Source organism: Schistocerca serialis, chromosome 1 (assembly GCF_023864345.2).
Source record: "Schistocerca serialis cubense isolate TAMUIC-IGC-003099 chromosome 1, iqSchSeri2.2, whole genome shotgun sequence".
In the NCBI taxonomy this organism is placed as follows: Eukaryota; Metazoa; Arthropoda; class Insecta; order Orthoptera; family Acrididae; genus Schistocerca; species Schistocerca serialis.
In genome coordinates, this window is record NC_064638.1 from 654361719 (window position 1) to 654389394 (window position 27676).

At 44.2% G+C, this 27676-nt stretch overlaps 1 protein-coding gene across 1 annotated transcript in view; it reads left to right on the forward strand.

Moving 5' to 3' along the window:
• Positions 1-27676, forward strand: part of LOC126479301 (proclotting enzyme-like) — an 86000-nt gene that overhangs the window by 25391 nt on the left and 32933 nt on the right. The window contains exons 4-6 of the mRNA XM_050103773.1: positions 8730-8842; positions 10946-11075; positions 23351-23595. Coding sequence (XP_049959730.1) covers positions 8730-8842; positions 10946-11075; positions 23351-23595 — 488 coding nt within the window. The remainder of the gene's footprint in view (positions 1-8729; positions 8843-10945; positions 11076-23350; positions 23596-27676) is intronic.

Sequence of the window (27676 nt, forward strand, 5' to 3'; positions counted from 1 at the left end):
AAACACAGACTCGTTCATAGCATTTGCCCACGTCGAAAAAGCGTTCAACAATGTAAAATGGTGCAAGATGTTCCAAATTCTCAGAAAAATAGAAATAAGCTTCAGGGACAGATGAGTAAAACACAATATGTGCAAGAAACTGGAAGGAAGAATAAGAGTGGGAGACGAGGAACGAAGTGGTAGGATTATGAGGAGTTTAAACAAGGTTGCAATCATTCTTTCAGACTCTTGAATACGTATATCGAAGAAGCAACGACGGAATTAAAAGATAGAATCAAAAGTAGGATTAAATTATAGGGTGAAAGACACTCATTGAAAGAAGGTTGACACAGGAGATACTAAATAGAATGAACAGTCTGAAAGTAAAGAACGAGGACTGAGAATACACCGAAGAAAGAAGAATGTAATTAGGAGTGGCAGAAATGAGATTAGTGAGAAACTTAATATCAAATTTGGAGGCCGCGAAGTAGTCTACTCCCTTGGAAACAAAATAACTACGCTCATGTTCAGGAGAGAAAAAAAAAACCAGAACACTCTGAACGATTGGAGATAGGACGTTCACATTCTCAGGACATGTACCTTAGTGTGTTCTGCATAAATAATTAGCATTTCAGTCACCTCAGTTCAGCATGTGTCCTGTTGCGTAGTAGGGCCAGGTCCGCCATGGGCCGTGATAACTTGTTCCACGCATGACACCACCGACTCGTATAAGACGCGAATGGCGTCCTGTGATATAGCCATCCATGCTGTATTCACCTGGTTCCAAAGTTCATCTGCGATGGTTGGCATTGGGTCAGATCACTGCACCCGTCGTTTCACCACAGTCACAAATTTTCTATTGGTGACAAATCTGGTACGCCAGGGCAAAAGGCTGACATCCTGTGACACCAAAAAGGCACGTGTTCGTGCAGCAGTATGTGGTCGTGCATTGTCTTGCTGAAAAAAAGGCGTCTGGAGTGTTGTGCAGAGAGTATATGGCTAAGGGTCGCAGGATGTCATTCACATAGGTCACACTGGTCACAGTGCCCTGGACACACACTAACTGTGATTTGTGGTTGTAGCCAATAGCATTTCACACCATAAGGCTTTGAGTTGGCGTTGAACGTCTCATGCGAATACAGTCACTGTAATGTCGTTCCCCCTGTCTGCGGCGAAACAAAATGCGGCCATCATTTTCAAACAAACAGAACCTGTATTTGTCCAAAAACACTATCTGATGCCATTGCTGTCTCCAGTGACGTCTTTCCTTACACCATTGCCGTCTAGTATGTTTCTGCACATTCGTCAAGGGTCGGCAGATAAGTGGATGACACGCATGAAATCCACGCTGTAATGAATGGCGACGGACTGTCACCCATGATAGTGTACCGTGTGTTACACCCATTTCACTCTTGCGCCAGAGCCGAGGAGAACACAGACCTGTCCTTCAGTGCCATTTGGATGAGGTGTCGACCTTTTCAGGAGGTGTTCTGGGTGGTGCGATCTGATCCATCTCAACACGTTCTAGTGCCTTCCGTGAACTATTCTGTACTCACCCGTTGCACTGCCGAAACACTTCGTCCTACACGAGCAGCAGTTTCCCAGATGAATGCGTCACATTCTCTCATGCCAATAATGCGCCCCCTTTCAAAGTCATTGATTTGACGGTATGCTTTGAGCGAGGTATCCTGCACGTCTGTTCACGTCACACTGGTCCATTACTTTCGGTTTATAGCGACAACGAGAACCACAGGCACGGTTTAGCGGTAGGTGGTGTTGCGCCTTGATATCGATGTTGACATTGAACCCGCGGGTTGACGTGATTCAAATGCTAATCATTTTCTGCAGAACGTACTAATACACATGTCGTGTGAATATAAACAATTTTTGAGGAAATATGTCTGCAAGACAGCATAATATGGAAGTGAAACATGGACTGTGGCAACACCAGAAAAGATGATAATCGAAGTGCTGCAGAACGTACTAATACACATGTCGTGTGAATATAAACAATTTTTGAGGAAATATGTCTGCAAGACAGCATAATATGGAAGTGAAACATGGACTGTGGCAACACCAGAAAAGATGATAATCGAAGTGCTGAAGATGTGGTGCTGTAGACGGGTGAGGAACGTTTGGAAAACACTGACAGGGAGAAGGGACAGGATGACGGTACATGTGTTAAGACATCGGAGAGTGACGTCCGTTGTGCTGGAAGGGTCTGTAGAGGGTGAAAGCTACATCTTGAGGTGATTTTCTGCAGAAAATTTCACTATTTGCTTCCTTGTTTTTCTGAACAACTACCACCAACAACGAAGAATCAAATGACAAAATGAGTTAAATTACCAGCTGTACTGCAGAAGATAAAAGCAACATGAACGATCTAATGTGCTGTTAGGTAGAATAGAGAGAAACTCTTTGATAATGGTAAGAATCACGGAAACATGTATGGGACAGCTGGGCAAAGTTTTTTTTAAACTAAGTAGCAATAGACGGACATACGTATAAATGAGTGATTATGATCTACGATTACTGAAGTATAATATCGAATAGTTCAATTACCTTAGGATCAAATTAAGAACTTTAAATAATTCAGTTTTTACAAAGCGGATTCATCTCCTCCCTTTGTTCCTCTTTTCCTCCCTCCCTTCTCCACTGTAGCCCACTCTGCCCTGCCATGTCACCAGCGCATATAGCCAGTCTGTGTGGTGGGGCTCTTATATACCCGTCTGGCTGAGCCCCCTACAACACAATGATCGCACTTCTGATAACTGAGCTGTGCTAGGAGCGGTTGCTTGCCATTCTGGATCATCAGAACTCTCGGCAATGACCAACGTGCCAAATGGCCCTTGCTGTGGCTGGGTGGTGCCCTTAGGAAGAGCCCCTGATTGGAGTGGGTGATATCAGGGCAGATGCGTTGGGTATGAAACGTGTCAAGCTCCAGAAAAGTGGCTGTACTTCTACGGTTGTCTCTTAAGTTGGTGACGGATTATTGAATGCTGTTTTTATGACCCTGTAGCCTTCTCTTCCCTGGCTATACCCTGGGAGAAGAGCCAGGCTCGCCGGCTTGTGGTGGAACACTTTCCCTACTACCTGGTCCCTACTAGGAAAGAGGGGTACATATTCATCGCCACAAAGCCGTTACTTTTTGTGGAAAATATTGAAGACAATTTTGGCGAAGTGAAGTCTTGGGTTCCCTGTTGATCAAAACGTCTTCTACGGCCCAATCTGCAGCCCTTCATGCTTGTGATCATCTTGGCGACGTCCAAGTGTCCATTACTCCTCGCCACACTTTGAATGTGGTTCAGAGAGTCATTTTTCATAGAGAACTCATCCTTCAAATTGATGAGGAACTCCGGGCCAGTCTGGAATAACGGGGTGTTCATTTTGTTCAGTGTGTGCAGAGTGGTCATAAGGGCAATCACACCGATACTGGCACCTCTATTCTGGCTTTTGAGGCAGATACCCTCCTTGAGAACGTCAAAGTTGTGTTATCAATGTGATGTGAAGCTGTATGTTCCGCCACCCATGAGGTGTTTTCGGCGCTCGCGTTTTGGGTTTATGTCTTCCCACTGTACTGTCGACTCTCTATGCGGTGAATGTGGACATCCACACCATGAAGGGAGCCCCTGTGTTCTGCCACCCATTTGTGTTGTTATGACTGTCACTCTCCATGCTCACCAGACTTCCTGGCTTCTAAGAAAGAAAAAAGAAAAGAAGATACAAAAGTTTAAGTCCCTTGGTCGTTTACCTTACACTGAGGGTCATCAGAAATTTAACCAATTTCTTCTTGTGTCGAAGACTTCTACTTTTGCCTCTGTTATGTCCTTTCGCCCTCCTTCCTCTTCCTTACTCCAGTCCAGTCGGCCTCTCCTCTCCCCATCTCCAGTGGTTCCCATACCTTCCCCTCTGGTTGACACTCCCCTTCCCCAGCTGAAAAGTGCCAATCTTCTTTGGTGCCCAGTGGTGATGGGGCTCCCTCCCAGGACTCCTCCACCTGCATCTCTCATGCCTGCTACCACAACTCGACCATGGGACACACAGTATGTGTGCCCCAATGTTGCCAGCTCTCTTTCAGTACCAGATCTTGCAGAAGCCTACTTCCCTCTGTGGCCCCCTCACCACCTGAATCTGACTTCTTATTTATGGGTGTCATCTCATCCTTGGTGACAGACAGTGACGCAGTAGCGTGATTGGCTGCAGCTCATCCATCTCCCATTTGGATACCCACTCTGTGCTTATTCAATGGAACTGTAATGGATACTGCTGTCACTTCCCAAAGTTGCAATTGTCTTTTACTTGGCATCTTGTGTCGTTTTCTAGGAATCTCATTTTACTGATACTCACTCACCAACACTTTATGGGTTCCATGCTTTCTGTCGGAAATGGGTCAGCCCTTTGAAGGCTTCCATGTTGATATTGTTAGTACATGGATCCCACTTCCTATCCCATTGGAAGCAGTTGCCACTGGGGTACTCTAGGACTCTGTGGCTACAGTCACCAATCTATATCTCCCTCCTGAAGGTCACCTACATCTGCTGTCCTAACTGCACACATTTAGCATCTTTCCTCTCCCCACCTTCTCTTGGAAATTTTACTGCACATCACCCTTTATAGGACAGCGGTTTTCATCTAGTCAAGGGCCCCTCACTGACCAATTTCTTGTGGAGCATGGCCTGTGCCTTCTTAATTATGATTTCCCTACTCATTTTAGTGCCACATATGGCACTTTCTCTACAACTGATCTTTCGCTCTCTTCCCGTCCCCTTCTTTCTTCCTTACACCAGTCGCCACGTGATGAACTCTGTGTGGTAGTGACCGCTTCCCATAGTGTCTCTCGTTCCCTTCTCGCTTCCCGATGACTCTGTTACCCCACTGGGCTTTCCCTCATGCTGATTGGTCTCTGTATACGTCTCAGGTCGTGTTTCCACCTCTTAATAAGGTTGCAGTGATGAAATTGTCCGTGATCTGTCCAATAAGATAATCCGAACTGGGAGAATTGCTGTTCCCACTTGAGAGGCTGGTTCACCATTGGACAGTTGCATGGTGGAGCACGGCCATTACCACCACTTCAACACCTTAATCCTCCATAACGCCAACATCTCCTCCAGCTGTTTAACTGTATTTAGCTCCAAGGCATTCTCCTCTCTCAATGGAGAGACAGCATTATGGTTCCCGTCGTTAAGCCTGGCAAGGATCTGTCGTCCCTTGATAGTTACCAGTCCATCAGCCTGACCAATGTCCCCTACAAGTCACTAGGACAGTTGGTGGCTCATTGGCTAAAAGGAGTCGTTGAATCTCAGGATATTTTATTTCCTTACCAGTGAGGCTTTTGGGAGGGACCGTCTCCTATCGATTACCTGCTTTGACTGGAAACTGCATTTCGGCAGACCTTTTCTCAGCGCCGCCATCTTATTGCAGTTTTCTTCGATTTTCGTAAGGCCTACGTCAGCTTGGCGGCATCACATCCTCTTTACACTCATTGAGTATGGTCTTTGGGTCCTCCTCCCGAGTTTTATTCGCCAGTTCCTGTTCCACCAGTCGTTGTTTGAGTTGACATTGTTCCCAGCTCACCGCAGGCAGAGGAGAACGGCGTTCTACAGGGCTCCGTATTAAGTGTCCTTCTTTTCCTCGTCGTCATTAATGGACCTGTGGCCTCTGCTGTACCGTTGGTCATCCCTGCTTTTTATGTGAGTGATTTCTGTATTTGAGCTAGCTATCATTCGGTGGCCTCTGTGGAGCGACAGCTCCATGATGTCATCTGGTGTGCTTCCACGTGGACACTCTCACAGGGTTTTCAGTTCTCTCCCCTTAAGTCGATGGTGGTGCATTTATGTCGCCATACTGCGATCCATCCTGATCCAGAGCTGCACTTCGACGACCAGCGTCTCACTATGGTCTCCCAATTCTGTTTCTTGGGTCTTCTTTTTGACAACAATCTTTCTTCATTGCCCCATATGAGTCATCTGAAGGTTGCCTGTTTTCTTAAACTCAATATTCTTTGCTTCCTTGCCCACACGTCTTGGGATGCAGATCATTTGACCCTTCTCCACCTTTACTGGGCATTAGTTTTGTGTTGTCTGGACTATGGTTGTCAAGTTTATGGATCAGATGCCTCATCCACGCTGGCACATTTGGACCTGGTTCAGCATTGTGGTACCCGTTTAGCCAACAGTGCCTTTCGCACTAGCCCTGTCGATAGTCTTCTGGTTGATGATAGGATCCCTCCCCATTCGATTCGGCGGTTCCAGATCCTTGTTTCCTAAGCCATCACTATCTGCTCTTCCCCTGCTCACCCCTGCCATTCTATTCTTTTTGTGGCTTTGGGCTGTCACCCATCCACTGCCTGCCCATTGGTGGGTTTACTGGTTGGGCTCTATCTCGCTTCTGTCTGCCGTGACTTCCATCTCCCCTCCTTCTCCTCTTCTCTACGTTTTCTCCCGACCACTCCTCCCACCTCCTCACTCCTCCAGGTAGTTCCTCGGCCACAGATTCGGATGAATCACATCTGGGGTCAGAAAGTTTCCATTTCTCCAGTGGTATTCCGTTATTTGTTCCAAATATTTTTATAGGAGTTTCAGGATGGTACAGTTCTTTACATCATCATCATCATCATCAGTGTTCTGCCTAAAGGCAGGTTTTCACATGGTAGTTCTCCAGGCTGTCCGATCCTCTGTCATCCTCTTCAGGTCTGCATAATTTACTCTCCCCTTTATGTCATCTATCACCTTGTATCTCCTTCTTCCTCTCAGTCTTCTCCCACAAACCAATCCTTCCAAAGCATCTGCTAGCAAGCACTCCCTTCTCAGTGACTGTCCCAACCAGTTCTTTTTCCGTTCTCTTACAACCTTCAGCAGACATCTTCTCTCACCAACCCTTTCCAATACTCTTTCATTACTCACTCTTTCCATCCAGCTTATTCTCTCCATTCTCCTCCAAGTCCACATCTCAAATGCTTCTAACCTTTTTTCATCCTCTCGTCTCAGTGTCCATGTTTCTGCCCCATATAGTGCCACACTCCAGACAAAACATTTGCCAAGCCTTTTCCTTAGTCCTTTATCTAATTTACCACATAAGAGTCTCCTCTTTCTGTTGAATGCCTCCTTTGCTATGGCAATTCGAGTTTTCACCTCCTGGTTACATCTCAAGTCTTCAGTTATCGTGCTTCCGAGATATTTAAATTGACTTACTTGGCTAATGGTAGATTGTCCTATTTTAATATTGGACAGTCTGCGTCTTATACTGGTGACCATACTGTTTGTTTTTGCTGTGTTTATTTGCATCCCATATTCCACACAAGCTTCATTCAGATCTTTGAGCATGTTATTCACTGTCCGCTCACTTTCTGCCACTAATACCATGTCATCAGCAAATCTTATACATTCTATTCTCTTTCCACCAATACATACTCCTCTTTTCCCATCTAAACTTTTCGCAATAATCTCTTCAAGGTATACGTTACATCAATGGCTCTAAATCTATCAATCATGTAGGAAATGCTTTCGTTTATTCTGTTCGCACGGAACACCATCTCATACCTGCCACATGTGGGGTGTTTACTGTGGAATTGATGGCTATTTATGGGGCCATCAGCTTCTTTAAACAGTCCTCACTCACTGCCTCCACCCTTTGGCCCTTCGCACTGAATACGTCCTCCCACCTTCCTTGCCTCGGATATCAGCGGATGACCCTCGCATGTTTACCTCTGTTCTCGGTTTCTTCGCTAAAGTGGTTTGGGCACTCAAGTATAAGTCCTTGACGTTTGCTCTGGAATTTGAATCCCTCAGTTACCGTTGGCTTTGGTTATGGAGGCCTTGACATTCCCTCCACACTAGCCAGGTTCCCCAGCCTTTTCCCTACATTTTAACTGGTCTCTTGTGCTGTTTTGTTTCTCTTTTTCTTGTGTCGTCTTCCCCGTTGTGTTGTCCCTGTTGTATCGCGGTAATGGTATTGTGTGGGAGTTGGGATAGATCGGTGGCTGTGCTGGTGTCCCACCGCATGTAGCATTTCTGGGGTACCCCTGCTCTTCCCGTTTGCACCGACCTCCCTCCTCTTCTTTCCTCTTCGTCCTGCTCTGACGTCCCTTTTTCCTTAGTTCCCACGTTATCCCTTCTCCTTCACCGGACTGTGCTGTTTGTGTTGTTCCTCCCTTGATTTCTACCATCCTAGATCACAGGCCAGATGACCTCGCTGTTTAGCCCCCTCCTGCAAATCAACCAACCAACCAAAGTAGCATTACGGAGTCAAGATGTGACACTTTCAACACAATTTCATTAAATGACATGAGTCACATTACTTCTCAATATTAAATGCGCAAACTGACACTTTACCTTACATCAGTATAACTAAAATCCGCGAAACTTTTTATGAGTCCGAAGAGCAGCACAGCAAACGCGTTAATGACAAGGTCCTCCAGAGAGGTTACGTTAAGGAGAGCATCTTATAGCCCTCAGGATCCCATTAGCCACTTTTCCCGCCATGGACACTTTGTCCAGCTCTCTCTATTGGTAACGGAGGAATGAAGGCAGAATCCTCAAATTACATTTACTGTTAAGACATGCAGCGATTTACGCAATGGTAGTTTATTTTATCTGCATCTTGCTAATCTATTCAAGTTTGCAGACGACACTCAGACCGTGCACTGTACAGTGCTGCAGGCTCTCCTTTATATTTCTTGCAAATGTGTATGGCCTTGAACATACCCTAGATATCGTTGACAATGACATGTTTGTGGCTGTGCTGGCGCGCAGTTTTGTAGGCATCTGCTGCCCGGACAAACCCACCGCCGAGGACGGCCCCGTGCTGCCAGGGGACGGGTCCCCGCCGTCACTGGAAGAAATCGTCTCGAGGCTCAACAACCCAAGTAAGTGCTGTCTGCTGACGGCGTTTTTCTAAATATTTTCTTTTAGATAAGTGTGCTGACGCATGGTAGAAAAACTACTAACGGAAGATCAAGGAAGATTTGTTTTAAAGATGTTATGGCTAATATGCAGCAAGGATTGGTCCTCGAATTGCGAATAAACATTTCTATAGCAAATGTGAAACAGTTGTAGGCAATTAGAAGACAGTACTACAGCAGACCTACGAGAACAGATGGTGGTGCGTACATTGTTCGGAAGCGTTTTCTGGGTATTTTGGTGTAATGAGCCTATGACGTCCTGATGGCTCGTCACAGAATAATAACGTAACCATAATTTATTCAAATTTTTACCGCTATTATCTTAGTTTCTGTGAAAATATCTCCACAACGGTGAAAAGAATGTAATATTCAATTATCAAAACGTACAAAACAGAACAATGCAACAACCGTCAGATGAAAGAGGTATATTTTTATCACAGTGGTTTCATATGTTCTGTTAGTGTACAGTTACAGTACGTAACAAAAGCAAAACTGTTCCGTTTCAGGAATTGTTCAAAATGTCGACCAACATGGTCAGTTCAGAGTTACTCTGACAGAAGTCCAGGAGTTTGGCGTACTACTTCCGCACCTGGGACAATTGTGCCAACCAGGACGGCCGAAGTCTCGTAGACCAGGCTTTTCAAGGGTCTTCAGAAGAAGGCCACTGGAATAATGCTGACGATCATATCGGCCATAGAACAAGAACGCCGTGACCAATGCATTGTTGTCCAAACGAAATGCAAGGGTCGTCAGTCGTGCTTGGGTATCTCGTTCGCTTGAGCAACTGCCCACGATAGGCAAAACTCCCAACTTCGAGAATCGTCCAGCGCACAATTTTAATCTGCCATGAAGTTTCATATCAGCGCAAACTCCGCTGCAGAGAGAAAACTTCATTCTGGAAACATTCCTCAGGCTGTGGCTAAGCCGCGTATCCGCAATATCCTTTCTTCCAAGAGTGCTAGTCCCGCAAGTTTCGCAGGAGAACTTCTATGAAGTTTGGGAGGTGGCAGACGAGGTACTGAACGTAAATAAAGCTCTGAAGATGGGACGTGAGTCGTGCTTGGGTAACTCAGTCGATAAAGCACTTGCCAGCGAAAGGCAAAGATTCCGAGTTCGACTCTCGATCGGTTCAAGGTACAGTTTTCATCTGGCAGGGAGTTTCATATGAACGCACACTCCGCTGCAGAGCGAAAATTTCAGTCTGGAAATGCAGTAAATTTGCAGATGCGAAGACCAGGGCGCCTTATACCAAACTCTGACGCCACAACTTCACCCCTTCGTCTTCATGTATTATCTTCTATGCGCCAGTACCATTGTGTCATTTTACAACAGGACAAAGGTCGTTCACGCACCGCACGTGTGTCTCCATACCAACTGTCCGTGTGACGTTGAGGTGCGGCCGTGGTCAGCGAGGTACCCAGACCTGCCCCGATAGAACACATGTTGGAACAGGTCGGACGTCTACTCCATCCAGGATGTCAAGGACTAGTGACAACAACTGTGTGCTAGTTTGCTTCGGGAGAGGACGTAGGTAATTTATGACACCCTTCCGAGCTGAACCCCGCGTGCATCACGCCCAGACTGGTTGCAACGTCATACTGCCAAGTTCTTTGTAAATTTGACGCGATAGAAGGGAGAACCGATTGAGGTACTCAAAATACCCTCCGCCACACACCGTCGGGTGCCTTGCGGAGTATGAGTGTAGATGTATATGTAGATGTTCTAATCATCGAATACCATCTCTTACTCTTTCAAACAGTGAAGTTTAATTTCGTTTCCGCCTTCTCTTCTGGCTGCTTTACTTCAAGCAGTGTATGTGTCTCTTATTTCAACCTCTTATGTGCATTCTCTGTCTTGTTGGTGCAGGAAACAAGCTCTATAAAGTGATCAGACAGTGCGAGTTACGAGTCGTATGTAGTGAAGTAAACGCCGTGCTATGAACCATCCACAATTTTTTCCGCCTTGTTGTGGTGTAAGTGCTACTGTTCGGCTGCAGACCTCCCTTTTAACCGTTGCTATCCCCGCCCTTGGAGAAGGAAGTGACAGTGGACGATGTGGCGCTTGCAGCTTGCGGCAAGACGGAGCAGGGCGAGTGGCGATGGATGGTGGCGCTGATCCGCTATGGCGAGGAGCACTTCTGCGGCGGCGCGCTCATCTCGGAGACGCACGTGCTCACCGCGGCGCACTGCATCGAGCCGTGAGTACCGCGCCGCGCCGCTGCTGCGTCTCGCCTACCGGCCGCCACACTCTCCGATATCGCCAGATGTGAACATATGGAGGTCTGCGCTAAGCGCTGCAACAGAGCTACGATCTGTGCAGCTCTCGTTGATTGTTAGCAGATACTATCTACTAAAGTCATCAGAAGATCAATACGAATCTCGAAACGATTTAGACAAGATACCTGCAGAGTGCGATAAGTGGCAGTTGACCCTAAACAATAAAAAGTGTGAAGTCCTCCACGTGAGTACTAAAAAAATCCAGTTACATTTCGATTACCTGATAAATAGCACAAAGGTTTCCATCCTCGTCACTCCATTCCACCGTCATTCAGGCTTGCTTCAGTACCTCATCCCTCAACACCCTCCGAAGTTCCTCAAACCAACATACAACTCCATAAAACCTACACACCACCTAAGATCCCACGATATCCTTACTCCTGGGAGTTTACATAAATTCAACACCTCATTCATCTGCGTAAACATCTTGTTGTTGTTGTGGTCTTCAGTCCAGAGACTGGTTTGATGCAGCTCTCCATGCTACTCTATCCTGTGCAAGCTTCTTCATCTCCCAATACCTACTGCAACCTACATCCTTCTGAATCTGCTTACTGTATTCATCTCTTGGTCTCCCTCTACGATTTTTACCCTCCACGCTGCCCTCCAATACTAAATTAGTGATCCCTTGATGCCTCAGAATATGTCCTACCAGCCGATCCCTTCTTCTAATCAAGGTGTGCCACAAATTTCTCTTCTCCCTAATTCTATTCAATACCTCCTCATTAGTTATGTGATCTACCCATCTAATCTTCAGCATTCTTCTGTAGCACCACATCTCAAAAGCTTCTATTCTCTTCTTGTCCAGACTATTTATCGTCCACGTTTCACTTCCATACATGGCCACACTCCATAGAAATACTTTCAGAAACGACTTCCTGACACTTAAATCTATACTCGATGTTAACAAGTTTCTCTTCTTCAGAAACGCTTTCCTTGCAATTGCCAGTCTACATTTTATATCCTCTCTACTTCGACCATCATCAGTTATTTTGCTCCCCAAATAGCAAAACTAATTTACTACTTTAAGCGTCTCATTTCCTAATCTAATACTCTCAGCATCACCTGATTTAATTCGACTACATCCCATTACCCTCGTTTTGCTTTTGTTGGTGTTCATCTTATATCTTCCTTTCAAGACACTGTCCATTCCGTTCAGCTGCTCTTCCAGGTCCTTTGTTGTCTCTGACAGAAATCTTAAACGATCAAAAAATCAGCTGTTTATCATCTAGAAGTTGAAGCTTTTTTGCCCATGTTTGCTTTAACAATACATATGGTTTTGGATGGAGTCCACCTTTAGATAAACATAATTTTGTTTTATATCCCAAACATGTTTCACTGCAGTTGCAGCATTATGAGTGGGCTTTTATTTTATGGCTGTAAAACATAAAGAATGTTATATAAAAAAGTATGAATACATAATTTTATGTGTTCTTCAAAAAAAAAATTCTAATTACAATTTTAAGAACTAATATCTACATGTGTACAAACAGTAAAGAACATTCTTTATGTTTCACAGCCGTAAAATGAAAGCCCACTGATGACACTGCAACTGCAGTGAAACATGTTTGGGATATAAAACAAAACTGTGTTTTGCTACAGGCGGATCCCATCCATAAACACATGTACACCAATTTATCTTTTAACCAAGGCAGCTCTCCATCTTTATTTTGTGAAAATATTCATTTTTTAACGATTTGTAAAAATTGCAATACGTTTTAGACATTTTAAGATCGTTTGCCTGAAGAGAGGCGTAAAGAAAAATAAATAAAAACAAGGCGTGTTTTTTAAGTAAGGTCCGTTCTGTTGTAGACACTAGTAGTTCGCGCGCGTACCGCAACGAGCGCGTGCGTCGTGTACCGGCTTGCCTCGGGAACAACTGTGCTCAGTTTCAGCTCTGTAGCTAACCTGCACGATTCTGTTCTGTGCTCTCAAAATGTTTAAGACTATCAACTCGCCAGCCACGTGTGAGGTTCGCTCAGTGATACAGTTTTTGTCAGCAAGGAACCTGTCTCCTGCAGAAATTCATCAACAGATTTGCGAAGTGTATGGTGATATTGTCATGTAGTGGATACGAGAATTAAAAGATGGCCGCGACATCGTCCATGATGAGGACCGCTCCGGTCGCCCTTCTTTGATTAAAGACGATTTGGTGGCTTTAGTTGAAGCAAGGATTCGTGAGAACAAGCGCTTCACAATAACAGGTCTCTCAAACGAATTTCCTGACATGTCGAGATCAGTACTTTACAACACTGTTTCTGAACACCTTAAGTTTAGGAAACTGTGTTCCCGCTGGGTCCCGAAACTCCTAACAGAGGACCACAAAAACCAAAGATTTGAGTGTGCAATGAAGTTCTTGACTCGTTATCATGAAGTAGGTGACGGCTTCTTGAGTCAGATCGTAACTGGAGACGAAACATGGGTTCCGCATATCACGCCCGAATCGAGGCAACAGAGCATGGAATGGAGACACACACACTCGCCTGTAAAGGTGAAGGCCAAACAGACTCGGTCCCAGTGCAAAATCATGGCGTCGGTGTTTGGGATAAACATGGTGTTTTGTTGGTTGACTTCATGCAATGAGGAATCACTATTAATGCAGAAGCATACTGCCAAACCCTGAGAAAGCTACGCAGAGCGATTCAAAACAAAAGACGTGGCATGCTGACAAAGGGAATTGTCCTTCTCCATGACAATGCAACACCTCGCTCTGCAGGTCAGACCCACGATTTACTGGACAGTTTTGGCTGGGAAGTTTCAGACCACCCACCCCGGCAGTGAACTCTTGGTTATCGGAGAAGGCGGTAAGTTTTTATGAAGAGGGTGTTTTAAAATTGGTTGTGAGGTATGATACGTGTTTGAACACACTTGGCAACTATGTCGAAAAATAGAGTGAAGTATGTACTTTCTGAAAATAAATTTACTGTTTTGAAATAACCTTTCATTGTGTACTTATATTCAAATGGAACTTACTTAAAAAACACGCCTCTTAAGAAAAATGTAAGGCTGTAGACTTTGATACATACAAGTGGATAGAAACAATATAAACTGGAACCATTACAAAGAAAATGAAAATATTGGATGGAAGACGAACCAAAGGTTGAGTTTTAAAGACAGAATACTTGGAAGCTGCAACAAATCTACTAGCTTGTCCGTCCTCTTCTGTTACTTTGATGTATAGGATCTTTACCAGGCAGGACTGGCGGAGGATATCGAGGAAGTTCAATGAAGCGTTGCTGTATTATCGCGAAATGTCATGCGTATTATAAGCGGCTTGGAATAGCATCAATAAAACAAAGGCGTTTTTCGTTGCAGCTAGATCTTACCACGAAAATTCAATCCTCAACTTTCTCCACCGAATGCGAAAATATTTTATTAGCTCCCACCTACATAAGGGGAAATGACTCTTGTAAGAAAATGAGAAATATCAGAGGTCCTTCGAAAAGATTTAAGTGTATATTTTTCCCAACTGCTCACTTAGAATGTTTGTGGTCATCTGTTAATACCGATTCACTCTGTTACAGATAATATTCGCTGTTCACTAGAAACAAGTCGGGAACAGCACGAAAAACAAAAATTAAGTCTCTAACATGACAACATTTCCGCCACTGACTGTTTATTTTTCACTTGCCATTTTCGTCTATTCCCCCACTGTTAAGTGGTAGCTGCAAGGAGCAGGAGACAGTTACATGCAAAGTTGCCAAAACTATAGGCCTATATCTCTTATATCGAATTGTTGTAGAATTCTTGAACACTTTATATGTTCGCTTATCATGTCATTTCTGAAGACCGAAAATCTCCTGTGTAGGAATCATCATGTAAACCCAGCTCGCTCTGTTCCTACACGAGGCCCAGAAAACAGTAGACGCCGACGACCAGGTAGATGCCGTGTTCCTTGACTTCCGGAAGGCGTTCGATACAGTTCCCTACTGCCGTCTAATAAACGAAATACGAGAGTACGGAATATCAAATCCGCTGTGTGATTGGACTGAAGAGCTTCTAGCAAACAAAACACAATACGTCATTCATAATGGAGAGAAATCTTTAGAAGTAAAAGTAATATAAGACCATTACTTTCCACAGTATATACAAATGTCCTAGGCGATAACACAGAAAATTCAATGAGTATACACGGGTGATGTTGTTGTACACAGAGAAGTCACGTCAGTATAAAACTGTAGCGAAATCGAAGAAGACCTGCAGACGGCCGGCGCTTGGTACAGAGATTGGCAAACGATCCTTAATACAGACAGATGTAACGTATTCCAGATAAATAGGCAGAAAGACCCGTTATTGTATGGTTACGTGATTGAAGAACGAATACTTGAAGCAGTTACGTTCGTAAAATGGGTAGATGTATGCGTATGGAGATACTTAAAGTGAAGCAACCACATAGACCTAATCGCAGGTAAGACAGATGCAGACAAAGATTCACTGGAAGAATCATCAGAAAATGTAGACCACCCATTATGGAAGTAGCTTACAAAACACTCGTTCGACTAATACCTGAATATTGCTCCTCTGTGATCCGCAACAGATAGGATTGATAGAGGAAGTACAGAAGATCCAAACTAGAGCAGCGCGTTTCGTTACAGCTTCATTTAGTAAGCACGAAAGCGCACGTAGGTGGTCAGCCAACGCCAATGGCCGACGCTGCAAGGGAGACGTGCTGAATCTCGGCGTGGTCTATTCTTAAAGTTAGGGGAGTGTATTTCCTGGAAAAGTCAACCAATGTACTGCTTCCCCCTACGTATATCTTGTGAAAAGACCATGAAGGTAAAATGAGAGAGACTCGAGCCCACAAACAGGCTTACCAGTAAACATTCTACCCGTGAACCATCCGCGACTGGAACAGGAGAAGGGGAAAGTGAGAGTGTTGCTCGACGAACACGCCACGACGCAGGGTGAGGTGGTTTGCGGAGTAGGGATGCAGGTGTAGACAAAATGACAGAATTGGAAGCAATGACGGCTTGTTAGTACAATGAACAGGTGAAAACTTACTCGATGTGTGTGAGGACAAGTCACCAAAGCGTATGATAAGAAAGCATGACTTAGGTCAGGTTTATATCCTGTCCTCACGCATGTCAAGAAAGTTTTTACTTATTCATTGTACTAATTAGCAGTCACTGTCTTTAATTTTGTCATTTTTTGTCAATGTTGTGAAAAATTCCTTGCAGCTACAGCGTGACAAGTGTATTGAAACCGAAAATTGCCGAGTATTCGAAACTAAAATTAATTTTAGATATTTTGAATGACTGTGGTACATTCCCCAAGGATATTAAAAATTAAGATGCTCTGGCAGGTATTTGAACTCTTAAGAACTAGACATTTTTGTAAAATGTAAACTTTCACGGTGGGAAATGTCACACTTAATAAAATATTCCGGGCAATTACGCCGTGTAGAATGATTTCACATTAAAACCCAACAAAAACCAAAAACCAGAAGAAAAAGAAGTGACAAAAAATGACTAGACGAGCACAAGGGCAACTGTAGAAGGGGAGAGATTGAAACAGCAGCTGTTGCAGAACATGCTTTGCAACCAAGAGACCACCTGATTGGTTTTGATAAGACTCAGGTACTGGCAGCCACAAGCGGACACCATCCAAAGCTATACAGAGAGGCCCTATAGATTACAAAACACCCCAAGAATTTCAGTGGGAAGGAGGAGGGCGTGAAATTGAATGACATCTGGATCCCGTGGCTGAATAAGATGTGTTCCAGCCTTTCACCATTGGGTGACAGCAACATCTCACGACGGCTACCGACAACGGCCAGTTCCGCCCGGGTATTCAAAGCATTTGACGTCATACCACTGCGCGGGAGCTCGCGTAAGCGGAATTTTGCTGCAGTCAGTAGCGACCCAGGGTGTGAATCGGACACTCGAAGAAACTACGATCCCCCTTGAAAATATCCTCGGCAGATGGGAGCGAAACTTTTGGTTTCAGTGTCAAGTCCATCGAATCACAGCATAATAACAGGTAATATTTTATTACTTTAGATGTTTTTATATACTTATAAATTAATTTCGTTTTCAAAAGTTCTCCCTAACTGCAGAGAAATGCCGTGGAACAACTACTCCTTTGCTCCTTTCTTCCTCATTATCTTGGTCAGCTTCTCGTATTTTAATTTTCTAGAGAGTTGCAAAAGGAAAAGGACAGCGAGTGATGGTATACTCATAACGGCAAATGTTCCCCATTCCAAAACATGAGATGAAAACTCCTTGTCACAATACTCGAAGGCTATCATCAGTAACTGATCTGGCTGTTCAAATGGTTCAAATGGCTCTCAGCACAATGAGACTTAACATCTAAGGTCATCAGTCCTCTAGAACTTAGAACTACTTAAACCTAACTAACCTAAGGACATCACACACATCCATGCCCGAGGCAGGATTCAAACTTGCGACCGTAGCGGTCGCGCGGTTCCAGACTGAAGCGCCTAGAATCGCTCGGTCACTTCGGCCGGCTCACCTGGCTGTCACAGCGTCCTGAAAACCTGATGTGTCCTCCGATCGCAGGTAATTAACTTCAGCATTCATGAAATCGGACTATCCAAATTTCTTTGCTCTCATAACCACATGAGACACCTTAGCGGCTGGTGCATATCTGTACAGCTTGATGCTCAGTTGGCCTCCAGACGACAAAGTAGTCCGGGTGAAAGCTGTCACCGGTCAGCTGGACGCCAAGGTCGCTCTTACACTTTACTACGGTGTCCATAACGTCTACTAAGCATTTATTGAGAATCTCTATTGATATGAACAGCTGAACGCCAATTTCTTCCTCATCACTGCTAACAACTGAGGCTTAAAGTGTGAAGAATATTACGAATTTCATGTTAGAAACAGAACTGTATAGTAAGGTCTCAGTCGAATGGCAGCTTCTCGTCTCTCAAATCGCAACTTAAATGTGCGCGAAACTACATTTGCACATGCATCAAACAGCAAAACGCAGGCTACTAGCATCGAATCAATCTTACTTGGTAGAAATTATTCTAACATACCAACAGATACAGTACATTTCTTTAATTCTCTTGTATCTCTTTCATTCTATCTATCCTTCTGTCGTAAATAGTAGAGGCAATAAATCCTAACCAACTCAGTAACTAACGTTCACAGCAATAAGTAGGAAAAGAACAGTGCAATGAAATATAAATTTTCATGACCGGAAAAGACACACTTACTAAAATATTCTGTGCCATTTTTTCATGGTCCAATGAATTTCTTGCAGAAATATATCGCTGCGTACTAGAAGCAGAGGGGGAGGGAGGGTTTAAAGCTTCTATGAAGGCCTGATTCATATCCGAACTCGCTACTGAGTTAATTAAAATTTTGTTGCCGTTTAATCCCACGCAGAGGCAAGACGCCACATATTTAAGAAACTGAATTGTATCTAAACTGAAAAGCCAAAGAAACTCGTACACCTGCATAACATCGTGTAGGAACCCCCCAAGAGCACGCAGAAGTCAGGCAACACGATGTGGCATGGACTTGACTAATGTCTGAAATAGTGCTGGGGGGAACTGACACTATGAATCCTGCAGAGCTGTCCCCAAATCCATAAGAGTACGAGGGGTGGAGATCTCTTGCAAACAGCACTTTGCAAGGCATCCCAGACATGCTCAATAATGTTAATGCCGGGGAAATTTGGTAGCCAGCCAAAATGTTTAAACTCAGAAGAGTGTTCCTGGAGCCACTCTCTAGCAATTCTGTACGTGTGGGGTGTCGCATTGTCCTGCTGGAACTGCACAAGTCAGTCGGAATGCAGAATGGACATAAATGGATGCAGATGATCAGAGAAGATGCTTACGTACGTGTCACCTGTCAGAGTAGTATCTAGACGTACCAGGGGTCCTATATCACTCCAACTACACATGCCCCACATCATTACAGAGCCTCCAGCAAGTTTAACAGTCCCCTGCTGACATGCAGGGTCCATGGCTTCATGAGGTTGTCTCCATCCGCTCGATACAATTTAAACGAGACTTGTCCGACCGGGCAACACGTTTCCAGACATTAACAGTCCAATGTCGGTGTTGACAGGCCCAGGCGAGGTGTAAAGCTTTGTGTCGTGCAGTCATCAAGGGTACACAACATCGCTTTGGTTCACTCCGAGACGCCTAAACACGTTCCTTGTTGAGAGCCTTTCCTGGCACAAAGTAACAATGCGGACGCGATCGAACCGCTGTATTGACCGTCTAGGCCTTGTTGAACTATAGACAACACGAACCGTGTGCCTCCCTCCAGGTGGAATGACTGGAACTCATCGGCTGTCGGAGCCCCTCCGTCTAATAGGCGCTGTTCATGCGTGGTTGTTTACATCTTTGGGCGGGGTTAGTGACATCTCTGAACAGTCAAAGTGACTGTGTCTATGATACAATATCCACAGCCAACGTCTGTCTTCAGGAGTTCTGGGAACCGGTGTGATGCAAAACTTTTTTTGATGTTTGTATGTAACATTCCAGTATTATATAAATAGTGGATAATGGACTTTGGGAGTTGTCTTTTTCTATAGCAATCTTACGTGTTTAAGTCAGCCCAGTAATACTGAAATGATCAGCTCCGAAAAAGGCAGTTTGTCGTCGATCCCACAATAATGCGTGTTCCAGGCCATTACAACCTACCGCGGCCTCGACTTACTGTCAGGTGTGTCCACTGAAAGGGAAACAAGCAAAAAATGCATAATAAGAACAGTGCTTCGACGCATTGCTAATATTATGAAGTGTGACATTGCTTGTGTGAACAAACTGATACAGGATGCAAATATATTGTTCATGTAACCGTCAGTCAATTACTGCAAATTAAAGTATCCGTAGGGTACCTTTTTCTGGCAGTAATGGTCATTTTCAGATATGTTGTCCAGTGAAACAAACCAGATACATTAGTAATGGGGTGTGTAGATTTATACAAATTAGTGTACTGACAGAACAATAAATCATCCATGTTTGCAGTGTATTGATCAAGACAGATTGGATCCTCTGGAAATTTCAAATTAAAGTGGGTACCACTACACGAAACAGTGGCTATCAATTGGATAATGCATCTGTCTTATTTTTTCTCCATTGTCACTCAGTTCACTGCAGCGTAGGAATCTAGCTTGAGGATTTCTTCGTTCTTGTTGGAAACCATGGTCACGTTTTGGAATTTCTATGGCTCTCTGAAGAAACAGACTTGGCATCTCTTCTCCACAATGAGAACCCGCGTTTCGGCAGACTTTATCTTGTGGTCGGCGTCACATACCACGTGCGCCACCACTGCCCAACCTGCAATACCGCTTATGTTCGATGTTCCTGGTGCTGATAGATCGGTCGATCATTTCAACACAGACTTCAGTGCATGTTCACGTCATACGGTATTCTCCTGACAGCGTGAACTGAAAACCAACATACAGGGACGTTGCCTACACAAAGTTTCAATCACCACCCGAGCCAGAAAGGACGTATGATTAATACGTTATTGACGCGAGCTAGATACTTGGCGATACTTGGGTATCTCAAGTATATTTTTGGGGATAGTTCGACCTACACACCTACTTTTAACAATTTCGAGTTGTTCGACTGATTTTAAAATAACTTCAGCTGTGCACGAATTACAGACAACTCATTCAGAATCATAAAATATCATTCACAATTATGTTCCACTCCAATCAAAGAACATAGATTCCAAGATTCTCACCAATAATCACTGGGAGCTAAAATGAAAAGTCTATGACAACAGCAGATAAAAATTAAATTTTGCATCACAATTTATTGTAATACCTCAGAGATTTAAAAAGAAATGTCATTGCAGTGAAATTTTTTTGACAATTTCATTGGAAGAAGAAATGTCCGATTCGGCCTTTCTTCCATACATGCGCCTTATATTGAGCGTACACGGTGCAGAGACCATTTATAAATCAACAAAGAAGGTCAGAGAGTAACACAGATCGGAAAAGAAAAATGAAATCCACTCGCAGTGTCTGGTATATACCGCATAACGTGAACATGTGGAAAAGTATATGTTTTAATGACCACATTATCCACCAATACCAGAATCATAGAATGCACACTGGAATGACAAAAATCATGGAATATCTCCTAATATCCTGTAGGACCTTGTTTTGCTTGGCATAGTGCAGCGTCTAGATGTGGCATGGGTTCAACAAGTCGTTGGAAGCACGCTGCAGAAATGCTGAGCCATGCTCCCTCTATACACGTCCATAATAGCGAAGGTGTTGCAGGTGCAGATTTTGTGCACGAATTGACCTCTCGATTGCGTCCCATAAGATTTCAATGGGATTAATGTCGGGCGCACTGGGTGCCCAAACAGTTCGCTCGAACTGTTCAGAATGTTCTTCAAAACAATCGCTAACAAATGTTGTCTGATGACATGTTAGGGAACACGAAATCCATGAATAGCTGCAAATGGTCTCCAGGTATCCGAAAATAACAATTTTGGGTCGATGATCAGTTCAGTTGGGCCAGAGGACCCAGTCCATTCTTTGTAAACACAACCCACGCCATTACGGAGCTACCACCAGCTAGAACAGTGCCTTGTTGACAACTTTGCGTAGGGGTTCGTGGGACCTGCGCCACACTCGAACCTTACCATCGGCTCTTACCACCTGAAATCGGGACTCATCTGACCAGGCCACATTTTTCCAGTCGTCTAGGGTCTAACCGATACGGTCATGAGCCCAGGAGAGGCGCTACAGGCGATGTCGTGATGTTAGCAAAGGCCTGCTGCCATAGCCCATTAACGTCAGGTTTTGCCGCTCTGTTCTAACGGATACGTTCGTCGTACGCCACACGTTGACTTCTGTGGTTATTTCACGCAGTGTTGATTGTCTGTCAGCGCTGACAACTCCGCGCAAACGCCGCTGCACTCGGTCGTTAGGTGAAGGTGGTTGGCCTCTGCGTTGTCTGTGTTGAGAGGTAATCCCGGAATTTGGTAATCTCCGTTCTCGGCACGCTCTTGACACTGGAGATCTCGGAATACTAAATTCTCTAACGATTTACAGAATGGGATGACCCATGCGTCTAGCTCCGACTACCGTTCCGTCTTCAAAGTCTGTTAATTCCCGATGTGCGGCCATAACTACGTCGGAGACATTTTTCATATGAATCACGTAAGTACAAATGGCAGCCCCACAATGCACTTATTACCTATACCTTACGCACGCGATGCTATCGCCAGCTGTATACGTGCTTATTGCTACCCCATGATTTCCGTCACCTCAGGGTAAACGCTGTTGTGTTCTGGAAGTGGAAGAGTCGGCCGTGGCGCAAACGCACAGTGCGACTCTAGCCACATATTGAAATTCACCGATACGCAGGTTCTCGGTGTGGAGAAGTGCTTCCACGCCCGTTTGTTCAGGGGTGCCATAGAAATTCACAAAAATGACAGTAGCTTCAACAAGAAGGAAGAAAGTCTCAAGGTAAACGGATCATGAATTGTCAGGCTGCAACGAACGACCGTTACAGGTAGCAAGGGGAGAACCACAATGGTAATGACCAGCCCTCAGATGTTGGCGCAATGGGTGCACACATGGAGATTCAGCTGCCGCTACAGATGGGTTGTATGCAACCTGCAATGCCTTCAAATACCACACACAAAATTTTCATATCCTCTCGTTCGCTAAGTGCAAACTTTTAGTCCTACAGAAAAAAATGAATATGACCTTTTTGTAGGAAATATAACGTAGCTACATTTTGTACTGGTATACATTTTCGGTAGAGGCCATTGTTTTCTAATTATTCTAGAAAAACATCCAAATGTGACATTCAAATGCGTTTTTCTTGATTACATCGAAAACCGTGGTATTCGGCGAAAACGTATCCCAGTACAAACTCTAACGCATAAAATTTCCTACGAAAAGATCCTGTTTATTTTTTCTGTAGGACCAATAGTTTGCACGTTGTGAGCGAGAGAATATCAAGATCTTGCGGCTGGTTTTTGAAGGTGTTGCAGCTTTCATAAAACTCATTGATATGGGAAGCTGAATCACCGAATTTAATCTACGGACACAGGCTTGAGTCCAGTTCACCACCAGCAGTGGAGGGTGAATCGCTGACAATACTAGCCACTTTTGTTGGCGAAACATGAGAAAACTCGGTAAACCAACGAGGGCCAAAGATTCCAGAACGAACATATTCTTCACTGAAGTCTGAACAAATTGAAAATCTCAGAAAGAGAGAAAGTAATGGTTGTTTCTGTTTTCGTAGGCATAAACTGACCGACATCACAGTACGCTTGGGAGAGTACGACCTGGACCGGCGCGACGAGACCCGTGCCGTCGACCTCCGCGTCGTAGAGGCCACGATGCACCCGCGCTACGACCGCTCCACCTACGAGAACGACGTCGCGGTTCTGCGCCTGCGCCGCAGAGCTGCCTTCAACTCCTACGTCATGCCCGTCTGTCTGCCGGCCATCGACGAGGGCTTCGTCAACAGGACAGCCTACGTCACTGGTGAGGCAGATGCGCATCTCTTCTCTCTCTCTCTCTCTCTCTCTCTCTATCTATCTATCTATCTATACATATATATATATATATATATATATATATATATATATATATATACATATAACGGCTAGGGAGAAATGCTTATCTGACAAAAGATACTACAATCGAAATTTATAGGATGATGTAATCTAAGATAGGAAGGCCGTCAACGGCAAAGTATCCAGAGAAGCTGGAGTGTTCTACCAGTGGTGAACTGAAAAATCTACTGCATGCACCAGTGTCAATATTTTTAGATGAATATAAATAACGAGGGAACAAATATTCTAATAACCTTTTGTATTAAATCGTTTAAGATAGCGCAGTAAATGCCGCCGAAAGACTGTAGACTACTTAGAAGAATACTCTCTCTCTATCTATGTACATATACATCTGCACTATCTTATACGATTTAATACACAAGGTTATTACAGTGTTTGATTCACCATTATTTATATTCTTCTAAAATACTGACGCTAGTACATGCAGTAGATTTTTCAGTGAACCACTGATGGAACACTCCAGCTTCTCTGGGTACTTTGCCGTTAGTTGATGCCCGTGTTATCTTAGATTACATCATCCCATAAATTTTGATTGTAGTATCTTCTGTCAGGAAACCATTTCTCCCTAGCCATTCAGTGATTATATATACAGGGTGTTACAAAAAGGTACGGCCAAACTTTCAGGAAACATTCCTCACACACAAAGAAAGAAAATATATAATGTGGACATGTGTCCGGAAACGCTTACTTTCCATGTTAGAGCTCATTTTATTACTTCTCTTCAAATCACATTAATCGTAGAATGGAAACACACAGAAACAGAACGTACCAGCGTGACTTCAAACACTTTGTCACAGGAAATGTTCAAAATGTCCTCCGTTAGCGAGGATACATGCATCCACCCTCCGTCGCGTGGAATCCCTGATGCGCTGATGCAGCTCTGGAGAATGGCGTATTGTATCACAGCCGTCCACAATACGAGCACGAAGAGTCTCTACATTTGGTACCGGGGTTGCGTAGACAAGAGATTTCAAATGCCCCCATAAATGAAAGTCAAGAGGGTTGAGGTCAGGAGAGCGTGGAGGCCATGGAATTGGTCCGCCTCTACCAATCCATCGGTCATCGAATCTGTTGTTGAGAAGCGTACGAACACTTCGACTGAAATGTGCAGGAGCTCCATCGTGCATGAACCACATGTTGTGTCGTACTTGTAAAGGCACATGTTCTAGCAGCACAGGTGGAGTATCCCGTATGAAATCATGATAACGTGCTCCATTGAGCGTAGGTGGAAGAAACTAAAAGGAGCTCTAACATGGAAATTAAGCGTTTCCGGACACATGTCCTCATAACATCTTTTCTTTATTTGTGTGTGAGGAATGTTTCCTGAAAGTTTGGCCGTACCTTTTTGTAACACCCTGTATACTGTTCGTCCTAAAAGTTTCGAGACTGATTTTATTCCTGGTGTGCAAGCGACATCAGCGCAGTAGCTACGGTGGCAACTTGAACCAATAATTTCAAATAACAGGTGATTTTCGACTAGTCGGTTGTGAGCAGGCCGAAGTCGGCTTGCTGTCGTGGTGTGTCAACGTTGTGTCAGAAATCACCATGAGCAACATCTCTAAATCAAATTTTCGAGATATTTTTCAGAACTTTTTAAAACATAGAAGAGTGTGTGAACTTTTCTACCGCACTTCTTTCTCCCGAACAAAAACAACGATGATCGAACGACTATCACGCCTTGATTGAAATTCAAAACGCGGAAAATTTTATTCTGGAAAAAAACCATCACGGGTGACAAGGCTTGGGTGTTATCAAAACGAACCTCCCACAAAACAACAAAATGTAAAAATTCACGGGAAGGGTCAACGCTTTGCCAAAATAACCGACATTCAAGTCGATGTGACGCACGAGATGAAAAACATATCAAAGAAGGCAGTTACACATGATCGTATGAACGTTATGTGCGCTGTTCTCAAGTTGGGGAAGACTATGTAGAGCAGTGGCCGTCAAACTTTCTTGCTTAAGAGCCAATATTGACAACGTATGGCGACTCCTCGAATAGCATTGGAGGAAGCGGATAAGAGGAGGGGGCAAGCGACCACTCAAAGAGAAATTCTATTTTCACCAAATCATTGTTACTGATAGAGACTAAAACGTGCATTTCTCTGAAGGCTTACATAGTGGCCAATTTTCCACAGCCAAGCGGATCCTATGTTTGTTTTTCTGATTTCCCGCGCATTTTCTAAGCATCTGTAGACCGTAGTATCTGAAAGAATACCGAACGGCTGAAACAGACAATTTTCAATTGGACTTCTGTATTTGTATAATAGATTAGAGACGGGTTCAAATAATACAGGTGAATTAATTCAAAATTGTCACAAGGGGGTAGAGTAATGGATGGTAACTTTGAATACAAAGGATTTAGAACTCAATTTTATATCTTGCATTATGTGTGTTTTTTGGAAGTAACTAACTTTTACTGGGGTAAACACTTTGGCCACTTTTCCTGACCATTAGTGTGTCCTCCTTTCCAGACTGGACGCCATGTTGGTATTACTGATGCAAAGAAGGAATTATCAAGCAGAAAAAGACGTTGTTGAAACATTGATATTGTAAAAATTTATTACCCTTCATACAAGTGAGATAACAAGAATAATATACACTGAAGTGCGAAAGAAACTGGTATAGGCTTGCTTATTCAGATACTGGCAGAATACGGCGCTGCGGTCGGCAACGCTTATGTACGTAAGACAAGTGTCTAGCGCATTTTGTTAGATCGGTTACTGCTGCTACAATGGCAGGTTATCAGGATTTAAGTGAGTTTGAAAGTGGTGTAATAGTCGGCGCACGAGCGATAGGACACAGCATCTAAGAGGTAACGATCAAGTGGGGATTTTCCCGTATGACCATTTCACGAGTGTCCCGTGAATATCAGAAACCCGGTAAAACATCAAATCTCCGACATCGCTGCGACCGAAAAAGATCCTGCAAGAACGGGACAACGACGACTGAAGAGAATCGTTCAACGTGACAGAAATGCAACCCTTCCACAAACTGCTGCAGATTTCAATGTTGGGCCATCAACATGTGGCAGATTGCGAACTATTCAACGAAACATCGTCGATATGGGCTTTCGAAGCCGAAGCCCCACTCGTGTAGCCTTGATGACTGCACGACACAAAGCTTTACGCCTCGCCTGGACCCGTCAACACTGACATTGGACTGTTGATGACCAGAAACATGTTTCCTGGTCGGACGAGTCTCGTTTCAAATTGCAACGAGGGGATAGACGTGTACGAGTATGGAGACAACCTCATGAATCCATGGACCCTGCATTTAGCAGGGGTTTCTTCAAGCTGGTGGAAGCTGCGTAATGGTGTGGGGCGTGTGCAGTTGGAGTTATATGGGATCCCTGATACGTCTAGCTGCGACTCTGACAGGTGACACTTATGAAAGCATCCTTTCTGATCACCTGCATCCATTCATGTCCATTGTGCATTCAGATGGACTACGGCAATTTCAGCAGGACAATGCGAGACCTCACACGTCCAGAATTGCTAGAGAGTGGCTCCAGGAACACTCTTCAGTGTTTAAAAACTTCCGATGGTCACCAAACTCCTCAGACATGAACATTATTGAGCATATCTGGGATGCCTCGCAACGTTCTGTTCGTTCTGTTCAGAAGAGATCCACAGCCCCTCGTACTTTTACGGATTTATGGGCAGCACTGCAAAATTCATGGTCTCAGTCCCCTCCTGCACTAATTAAGACATTAATCGAGTGCACGCTACATCGTGTTGCGGCATTTCTGCGTGATCGCGGGGACCTACAAGATATTAGTAAGATGTGCCAGTTTCTTTGGCTTTTCAGTGTAGGTAACTTATCTTACACCAGTCGACCCAAAAACAAAACGTTTTTTACTAAAAAACTAACGGAAAACTCTTTCTCTGTCAGTTCGTTGACAACAATAGCAATGCTTCTTAGAAGCAGTCTGAGAACTTCGTGGCAAACAGCAGTGCTGTTGATGATATAAAAATATGCAATGGCCA